A 10,570-nucleotide genomic window follows, 5' to 3' on the forward strand; every position below is an offset into this window, starting at 1 on the left:
AATTATTTACTTACATAGCATAAAACAAGAGCTGAGGTAGTATTATGAAACTCAGGTTAACAGCAATTTGAATCCAAAAATGTACCCATAAGATATCAGGGAGGTATAATGCTGCCTAAAGACTTATGATTTTAGATATCAGGTAAAATAAAAAAAACTAAAATGAAGTCCACACTTGGAAATAAGGAGATCCAGAATACTCCCTACAGGACAATATGCTCATAAAACAATTAATACACTGAAACCAATATGGTTTTCTTCTATAACATATAATTGGTTTACAACCCCAAACTCTGAAAGATATATACCTACATGGCATCTAACTCAAAACCTCTGACCTGGGCACCTGGGTGGCTCAGTCAGTTAAGCATCTGACTCTTGACTTCCACTCAGGTCATGATCTCATGATTGGGAGATGGAGTCCCATGGAGCCTGGGTCAGGGATTGCAATGGGTGTGGAGCCTACTTAAGAGTCTCTCTCTCCCTCTCTTTCTGCCCTTCCCCAGCTCCACCCATGGGTACATGTGTACTGTCTCTCAAAAACAAACAAACAAACAAACAAACAAACACTGCCCCAAAACAAACAAAAAAACCCAACCAAATAACAACAACAACAAACCCTGGCTTCTACAAAACAACAACAAAAAAAGTTCTTTAACATATCAAATGAAAGACTGAAATGCAGGGGCACCTGGGTGGCTCAGTTGGGTAAGCTTCTGAGTCTTAATTTTGGCTCAGGTCACGATCTCATGGTTCATGACATGGAGCCCAGAGTTGGGTTCTGTGAGCAGAGAACCTACTTGAGATTCTCTCTCTCCCTCTCTCTCTGGCCCTCCCCAGCTCATGCTTTTTCTCTCTCAAAATAAGTAAACTCCACTTGCAAGCAAGTGAGCAGAGGGCTGTTCAGCTGCAAGAGTGGAGCAATGCCTAAGTCAAAGGAACTTGTTTCTTCAAGCTCTTCGGGCAGTGATTCTGAGTGTGAGGTTGACAAAAAGTTAAAGCGGAAAAGGCAGGTTACTCCAGAAAAACCTGTAAAGAAGCAAAAGACCGCTGAGACTTCAAGAGCCCTATTATCCTCTAAGAAGAGTAGGAGCCACAGAGATGATAACATGTTTCAGACTGGGAAAATGAGGTATGTCAGTGGTTGAGACTTTAAAGGGAAAGTCCTAATTGATATTAGAGAATACTGGATGGGTCCGGAAGGTGAAATAAAACCAGGAAGAAAAGGTATTTCTTTAAATCCTAAGCAATGGAGCCAGCTGAAGGAACAGATTTCTGACACTGATGATGCAGTAAACTGTAAAATCAGAGCCATATAAAACCTGTACTGTTCTAGTTGTTTTAATCTGTCTTTTTACATTGGCTTTTGTTTTCTAAATGTTGTTTTCCAAGCTATTGCATATTTGGATTGCAGAACAATTTGTAAGATGAATACTTTTTTTTTAATGTACATTATTAAAAATGTAAAGGAGGATTGCTTTGTGCCCACCACCTACTGTAAAATAAAATCAAGTAATACAATATTTAAAAAAATAATAATAAAAACAAAAAATAAGTAAATGTAAAAAAAATGCAGATTACATGTGGATCACTAAATATATATATATGATATTCCTATATATATGGTATCCCTTTTCTTTCCTTTTAAAAAATTTAACCTCTAAAAAGTAACTAATAGTACCTCCTAGATATACAAATACTTTGCACTATGGTGAACAGAAGTATAAACAAGATGTAAAACTGACCCTTTAAGGTGCTATTTAGACTCCCCCCCCCAAAAAAAAAACCTAAAATAACTAAACAAAAGGTAAAACATAAGACTTATATGGAAATAACTTATAAAATAAATTTTAAAAAAATCTTTTATGTTTGTTTATATTTGAGATAGGGAGAGACTGCAGGTAAGCAAGGGAAGGGCAGAGAGAGAGGGAGACACAGAATCTGAAGCAGGCTCCAGGCTCTGAACTGTCAGCACAGAGCCTGATGCAGGGCTCAAACTCACAAACCGTGAGATCATGACCTGAGCTGAAGTCCGACGCTTAACTGACTGAGCCACTCAGGGTACACCTAAAATATGTTTAAATGAAAGTTAAGAAAAGAGAAGAAAACATATTAGTTTGAAAATGTGGGCAGGAGCTGTAACTGTTTTTGCTCTAACAACTAACAGTACATAGCGCAGAGTAGGTACTCAAAAACTATTTCATGAACAAATGAATGAAGGGAATGAGGGGAAAAATTAGAAAATTATCTGTAAAGTTGATTTATTTATGCAACAAACAGATAAGCAACATTTAAAGTGGGATTCAATGAAAGGTAGGACCTTAATTTAAAAAGAGGAGAAGGTGGGCACCTAGGTGGCTCAGTTGGTTAAGCAGCTGACTTAGGCTCAGGTCATGATCTCAGTTTTTGAGTTCGAGCCCCAAATCAGGCTCGTTGCTGTCAGCACAGAGCCCACTTTGGATCCTCTGTCCCCCTCTCTGCCCCTCCCCTGCTCACGCTCTCTCAAACATTTAAAAAAAAAAAAAAAAAAAAAGAAGGAGATAATGGGCCAGCAAAAGGAACCTCAGAAGCATGGAAGAGAGAAACAGCAGGATATATCTGGAGAATAAATAGCAGGCAATACACCTTGGCTGAAGTACAAAGGCATATCAGGAAAAACTGAGGATGATGAAGCTAGAAAGGAAGGTTGGGATGATCATGGATGGTCTTAAATGCTATACTAAGGGGTCCAGTAAGTAGAGAGTAGCCATTAAGGGTTTCTGAGCTGCTTAGGTATATTAAGCTAGTGGTTACATATAGAATGGTTTTTCTTTTCATTTTTTTAATGTTTATTTATTTTTGAGAAAGAGAGAGACACAGACACACTGTGAGCAGGTGAGGGGCAGAGAGAACGGGAGACACAAAACCGAAGCAGGCTCCAGGCTCCGAGCTGTCAACACAGAGCCCAACGCGGGGCTCAAACTCACAAACTGCGGGATCATGACCTGAGCTGAAGTGGGACATTAAACCGAGTGAGCCACCCAGGCACCCCACCATACAGAATGATTTTTTTGTGTGTGCCATTGATGCATATTAACGGCCAGGTATTTGAAATTTGGTACTACAATAATAAGCTGAGAAAACAGAAAAAAGAAGAGGTATGTTGGAAACTACAGAGCAGGAAGGAACAGCTGACAATGAATAAAGAAAGAGAACTGAGGGGGAGAAGATAGCCAAATGTGACTAAGGTAAGCAACAGTGATAAAAGCCATTAACAGAACAAGTGAAATGTGGGTAAAGGGCAAGTTTTAGGGCAAATAAGTTTAACTACAAAAAGTCCTAGGTCAAGTATGGGAAAGACATTCTGGTCTAAGGAAAGACCCTGGTCTATGCTCAGGAAAGAGAGCAGAGTACACGGAGTAGATTCAGGAGTCCTCAGCATCAGGGTAAAGCCCAGCAGCTTTACTGGGGGTAAGTAGAAGAAGACAGTAATGAGGGAGGAGCATGCAGAAGAGGCCTGAAAACAGAGCTTGGGATACAATTCTACATAAACATGAAGGGAAGGAATACTGAGAGAGAAGGAGTAATAGGAAAGTAGAGTGCTACAAACATCAAAATGAGAGAATGGCAACATGGAAAGAATGATGAATAGTAACAAATAATGAAGCAAGGCAGACAAATGGAAACAATGATAGAAACAAGTAAGTACGTTTTGAAGGCATTTTGCAGCTCCGAGTAATGGAGAGGAGTTAGAGACAGATGCACAGGGAGCCACATCCCAGTTCTTCCACTTTCTAGATCTACTAATTTATGCAAGTTACTGAGCCAAGAGGAAACCATAATTTCCTCATCGGTAAAATTAAAATAGCATCTTGTAATAAAGTAAATGGATGCAACCTCCCTAGCCTAATGGAAAGACAATACTTTACTCAACACTGAGTTAACTTCATAAAAATAAAGGCAGTCTCTCATTCATTTTTTTTTATCTTTCGCCATGCTTTATACTTAAGAAACTAATAAATTTCTATTAAATTATAACAGTACCGGCAAAACCCAGTGTTTCGTACATGACTGAAAATAAGCTATGCTTATATAAAAGAAAAAAGAAAAATAATTCCATTTTTGGAGTATGTCTTCCTTTTTGGTTTATGAGCCAGATAAATGTCATTTATTTCTTCTGTATCACCAAAGCACAGTTCTAAAAAGATAATCAATACATTTGACTAAAGTATGTTTCCAGTGATCTTTGCTTATTCATTTCCTTCATAAAAGTAAAAATGCAATGGTCAAAAACTTAGTAAAAAATAAATTATTATGTTTTATACTTTAATAATAAATGTCACTGGTTATGGAACTTTAATAAGTGTATAATACAGGTTATAGAATAACCAAAAGCTTTTTAAAGAAATCTCACTGTAAAAATGCTCTTAGAATACTGCAATAATCTAGCAAAATTTTCCTTGAAGTCCTAGTGAAAAAGTTGTGCTTATATATTCTTGAAGTCAACATCTAAATTGCTTATCGGAAGAAAATGAATTTAATGAGACTTAGGAATCTAATATAACTTTTATGGAATAAAGTCAAAGAAAGAGCAGAGTCAAAACAAAGCAAAAAAACAAAGGTCAAAGGCCACGTGCACATCTAACACAGTTATCTAAAATTGCATTATATAGGAAAGTAAGTCTTGACCAAAATGACTTCTAACTCCTTACCATAATTGTCATTATTTATGTGACTGGTGCTGGCAAGTTTTTTTAAATAAATTATGAAAATTAATTTATTTCATTATGTAAAACATCGACCTATTCTGTCATACTTTTGAGAGAAAGAACACAAGTGGTTGTGTCATGAGCAAATCTGTCCAACTAACGTCATCAGAAAAAAAAACTATAGTACGTTATAAAATGCTAAACCCAAATAGCTCCCAACGAAACATGTAATAAACATTATCCAGCCCTCATTCTCCGCTGTCACAAGGTCCTGAAAATGAGATCTTCTCCCTACCAGAAAAGCCAACTGACTTGATCTTCAATCTCCAAATAGCTGGTTAAAGGGAGAATCCTGTTATGGTGAGTAAAAAGCATCTCTTTCACCAAACTAACACATAAAAAACACTGGGCCCTGAGGAACTCTACCACAAGAACTTCTGCTTTTTAAGGCAAAAATCCCTGCCCACCTAGGTTCTGTCAAGCCCACATACACAAGGTGAAACAGAGACAGCATAGGAAGACTACTTGCACTTTTTTACTATTTACACCCTTCCTGATTCCACCTCACTAAAAAAGAGAGAGAAAATCCATTCAAAACCCTAATCCTGACCACCTCAGCTTAAATGGTCTTCATCCCCTTCCTCTTCTACCACCCATTCGCTGGACTTCATCATCCTCTAGTGCAGCATGACTTGGCAATCTGAAATCCAACATCCCTTTCCTGTGCCAATCCCGGTCCTTCTAGCTCTCCCACCGCTCTTTGATTAAATTGGTGCTGCTAGTCCCTTAACCCTTCCATCTTCTTCCAATCAATCAAAGTTTTATGTATTTCCTTCTTTAGAAATAGAACACAGATCTTACGATCTATCATCATTTCAACCACTTTTCCTGCCAAGACTCTTTAGTGTCCCAGGTTAATTTCTCCTCCACTTCTACAAAGCAATCCACTGCTCCTCTCAAACTTTCTACCCCTCACTCCTTTCATCACCAATTGCTCCCAGCAATAAGCTTGTTTCCTACCTTACCAAGAATAGAGGCCATAGGCCAAACTATCCACGACTTCCTATCTCTCCACAATGTCCCTCCTTCAAATTTATCACATTCAAACTCATTTTTTTCTTCTTCCCTTCCTCTGTCAGAAGAAAATATGTTCCTTCTCAGAGTGAGAGCCAGTTCATTTACTTATGCCCTTGAAACTCCAGCTTCTCAGGGACCTTGCTCTGCCAAGTATTCCCTTTCTCTCCCATTTCCTTAACCTTAGTCAGCTGCCTCTTTCCCTTTACTGCTGTTGTTTCCCAAGCTTCCTTCTTCGGCTCTGACATTCTCATGCTACGCACTGTTCCAGACCCATCTTATCTACTCCTATGGTTTCTATTATCATATATAAACTGATACTCCTAAATCTGAAATTCTAGACCTCCTCCTTAAGAACCAAACCATCACTTTCAAATACTTATGTGTGTGTCAGTTCCACTTGACACACACATAAATGTTAAACTTATTATATTCACGACTACTCACTTTGCCCAAAAACATCACCTCCTCTTACGTTCCTTCTCTTAGTGATCTACCCAGTTTCCCAAGCCAGAACCTGGGAGGCATCATAGATTTCTTTCTCTACGTTATATAAAAGGTCACTATGCCCTGATAATTTAAACTGCTAAGTCTCTTTTTAATCCATACTCTCTCTTTCACACATGACTATCACAATGCAAGCAACCTCCTGTCTACCTCTACTGCTACCTCGACACTGGCAATCATCACTTTTTAAAATTTACTCTCTTCGTCAATGTTAGTCCCCTCTAATTCTTCCCATGAATACTGTTACGGAAATGCTACTAAATATGAATTTGATATTATTCCCTCTCTTAAAAACCTTTAATGGCTCCTAATTACCTTCAGCATGAAATTTATTTAACATGGAATACAAACTTGTGCTAATTTCTCTGCCTAGAATGACCGCCCCCTTCTTCTATTGGCTTGCTTCTACTCATCCTATTAGGACTCAACTGAAGAATTACAAACTCTCTCTGACATACTTCCAAGCTCAGTTGGATCCCTCTCATTTGTTTCCAGAATAATGCCTGCAAATAGAAAATGACCAAAATGTTTTATTCATTAAATACATAAACATAAAGCTTCAGAGATTAGTGCCTCTGAAGGCAGTGAGCGTCACTTTCAGAAAAGCAATTTTACAAAGCTTTAAGGTAATTTTTAAGGCAAAGAAAAAATTATTCATACAAGTATTCCAGAACAGATTAGCTAGTAAACGTGTCCTAAAAAAGTTACATTGCTGAAACATAAAGATTCATATTTAAGGACTAAGAAAAATAAGCTGGTGCTGACAGCTCAGAGCCTGGAGCCTGCTGCGGATTCTGTGTCTCCCTCTCTCTCTGCCCCTCCCCTGCTTGCACTCTGTGTCTCCCTCTCTCAAAAATAAATAAACATTAAAAAAAAAGTACTGGGGAAGGAGATCTGCCTTCCAAAGTACATATACAATTACCACTGTAAGTTCTTTTTTTTTAATATATATATTTTTTTTCTTCTTTTCAACGTTTTTATTTATTTTTGGGACAGAGAGAGACAGAGCATGAACGGGGGAGGGTCAGAGAGAGAGGGAGACACAGAATCGGAAACAGGCTCCAGGCTCCGAGCCATCAGCCCAGAGCCTGACGCGGGGCTCGAACTCACGGACCGCGAGATCGTGACCTGGCTGAAGTCGGACACTTAACCGACTGCGCCACCCAGGCGCCCCTACCACTGTAAGTTCTTAAGTACCCTTATAAGAAGGTCAGAAGTATTTTTCAACTAATAACTGTGAAGATACTGGGAGAGTGTTACCTAGCAAATCAGTATACAGATGGAAAAGCTTTTTATACTTAGAAAGGCCTTGCCTTGGGGCACCTGGGTGGCTCAGAAGGTTAAGTGTCCGACTTCAGCTCAGGTCATGATCTCATCCTTCATCCCCCAAATAAATAAAACTAAAAACTTACCAGTTTCTTAGAAAACAAAAGCCAAAATTGCTATTAATTTATCAGGAAAAATTTAATTCAATCAAAATATTTCTTGAAAGTCAAGGGTCCCTCCTATAAAATCATCACTTTTAGACTAATTACTTCATTACTGTTTTAAACTGGTAACACAGTGATGGTCATTTTCTAATTCCTAAAGTGGGCCCCTAAGCATATTAGAAATGCCACTGGTTAAAACGTCAAGGTTCTTACATTCAACAAATTCTTACGGAGTAGGTACTATATAGAAAATTATGTATCAGAGATAATCACACCAAGAATGATTTTTGCCATTACCTCAAAGAGTAGTGCAATCACCAAGTATTTCTTTGGCCAATGTCCAAATAAAAGAGCTAATGAGCTATATTTAAAGTTCCTAGATTAAATGGACTGAGTTCTAGGACTCTGTAAATTACCTGTTTGGAATTCTGAATGCATTTTCTAAAAAAAATAAGGTAATAAATGGCAACTAAATTCTCAAACAAGTCCACAAAGGCCTTTATATGTAATATAGAGGAATCTTAGTTTCTATATAAATTATAAGAGCTGCGAACAATCAGTTCTATAAATTATTGTCAAAAATACAACAGAACAGTCTAATTCTTTAAAATTCTTTAAAACTGCTTAATTCCTTAAAATTACTTATTATAACTTTCAGCAGAAAATGACACAGAGAAAATAATTAAAATTGATATCACAAGCTATTGAGTATCTGAAATAAAATATATTTCGATAGTTATCTTTCCAAAAGTGGCACATCAGGTTCCCATTATTGGGTAATATTTGCTTACTTTATTAAAGGAATAGTAGATGGAGCATGTTGAAGACTAATGAAACCAAAAGCACTTACAGAAAAGTTAAGACTCCTTGGAAGCCTAAAATCCAAACTTTATTGGGTAAGTTTTAATTACAAAACCTTTATAAAGGCAAAACATTTAAATTAATATGAAACATTCCAAAATTCCTAGTAAACTTTTGGTGAATCCTAAATAGTAAATAAAATTGCTGGTAGGCCAAACTATATTATAGAAAAATAAAAATGATTGCTTTTACAAGTTTATCACTGAAATATCTTGTCCCCGATATGAGAAAGGAAATTGGGAAGCATTTTTAAAACGTTTAAGAGAAATAAAATGGCATCTTTAGAGAAAAAAATCAATAGCGACTAAACGTCAAATTCTTCAGTTTAGGAGATTTGGAGAATTTATACAAATAATTAACTGGAACCTCTTTAATAATACTCTTTTTGCTCTGACGACTTTACCATCATAATCCAGTAAGTCCACCCTTTAACCCTATTTACACAGGAAAGAAAACTGAAGCTCAAAGAGGTTAATATGTATTTCAAGGTGTACTGGATTTGACTCTAAACCCAAACTTCCCATTAAAGTATTGCTAATAACAAGGCTTAACATAATTATTGCGGGTCTTCAATATTTGTCATAAGTGGCTGAATAATTTATTAACACTTCGTGGTACTGACAGAGTGAAGCTGCATGACACAAGACAATAAGGAAGGCTACTCCCCTTTGAGTGATACACACTTTAAACGTGAGGAGCACAGATGTCACCGCAACGATGGATGATAGTTTTAGAAGCAACAAACATAAGTTTTTTCAATTTTGGCTTGGCTAGTTTCAAGCTTGAAAAAGGCCAGAAAAGGCGAGGGTAAGACACCAGCTGAATTAGCTGCATCGGCTCACTCCGCGAACTTCATTCCTAAATCCGGAGGACAGGAGTGGAGAAAATCAAAGCTCCCCAGACGTCTCCAAAGGAAACTCTAAAGAGCGCTTGTGGAACAACCCACCGACTAGCAAATCTGGAAAGGTGAGGACCAAATTAAAATCAGACAGGAGTTTGGGAGCGAAGGACTGGATCTAATAGGACCAGACATGCTCACCGTGCCCTCTCCCGACGTCACCCAAAGCTTACCTCTTTGACAGGTGGGAATTTCTTCTTGCATTCCAGGGACAAGGCCCGTAAATCGCTCTGCATGTTCTCCAGCAGCTTCTTCACTGCCTCGGGGCTGTTGGTGCCGGACATGATCCACCAAACTACAATCCAATTTGGGCGGCGCAAACGAACTCCAGCACGGTCAGCTCCTTCGGGCGACCGGCAGCTCCCTCAGAGCACCTCCGGCCCTTCCTCAGCGCGCCTCCTGGGCTCCGCGGGGCTTGGCCCGGCCTGGACTACGAACCCACAGCGTACCCGAGCGCCCCCCGCAGCCTTCTCGCAACTCTCGCGGCTCCTCTCCGAGGCGCCCCCCCGCCCCGGTCGCCCCGCCCCGCTAGGCTCCAGCGGCTCTGGCCGAGGAGCCCACAAGGCGGGCAGGTCCCTCCCGCTGCCGCGGGGTCCGGCCGCACAGTTCGTCAGCAGCCAACCTGGCAAAATCTCCGGCGCTGGCCGCCCAAGCCCTCCAGACTCGCCGACGCCATTAGCCGAGTCGCCCACAATTCCGAGCGCGGCCGGGACACGTCAGCCGCACTTCCGGGCACCGCGGCCACCGCCCCCGCCGCGGCCAACTGGGGCGGTGAGGCGCAGGCGGGGCGTGGCCAGGGGCGTGGTCACGTCCGGGGCTCGGTCGGCTCCCGGAGGGGCTGCTTTCCCCAGCTCGACTTTGGGACCCGCTAGGCGTGGGCCACCATTTGCCTCGTCTAAATTTGCTTCTTCGTAGATATGTGACAGCTGTCAGAATGGAGCCACGTGTATCTTGGCGTGTCTCTTGGGGTGTGTTCGTGTTATATTGTATTTCGGTGTAAACAGTTTGCTTCCTTTTGTTTTAATCTTCATCCGTCTTGTCCCTCGTCATTTCTGCCCCCTGGAATCTCTGGGCTAGTGGCCCCAAACCAATGCCTACCTCCTGTTAATTTT

General features: G+C 40.0%; 1 protein-coding gene and 1 pseudogene across 1 annotated transcript in view; one reads left to right on the forward strand and one right to left on the reverse strand.

Moving 5' to 3' along the window:
- Positions 1-10,151, reverse strand: part of MON2 (MON2 regulator of endosome-to-Golgi trafficking) — a 117,956-nt gene extending 107,805 nt beyond the window's left edge. The window contains exon 1 of the mRNA XM_040490429.1: positions 9,632-10,151. Coding sequence (XP_040346363.1) covers positions 9,632-9,742 — 111 coding nt within the window. The 5' untranslated portion in view covers positions 9,743-10,151. The remainder of the gene's footprint in view (positions 1-9,631) is intronic.
- LOC121040837 (activated RNA polymerase II transcriptional coactivator p15-like) lies at positions 580-1,459 on the forward strand (annotated as a pseudogene).
- Positions 10,152-10,570: the final 419 nt, after the last annotated feature.

The sequence above is a fragment of the Herpailurus yagouaroundi genome, unplaced genomic scaffold (assembly GCF_014898765.1).
Source record: "Herpailurus yagouaroundi ecotype Mexico unplaced genomic scaffold, PumYag 182, whole genome shotgun sequence".
NCBI lineage: Eukaryota > Metazoa > Chordata > Mammalia > Carnivora > Felidae > Herpailurus > Herpailurus yagouaroundi.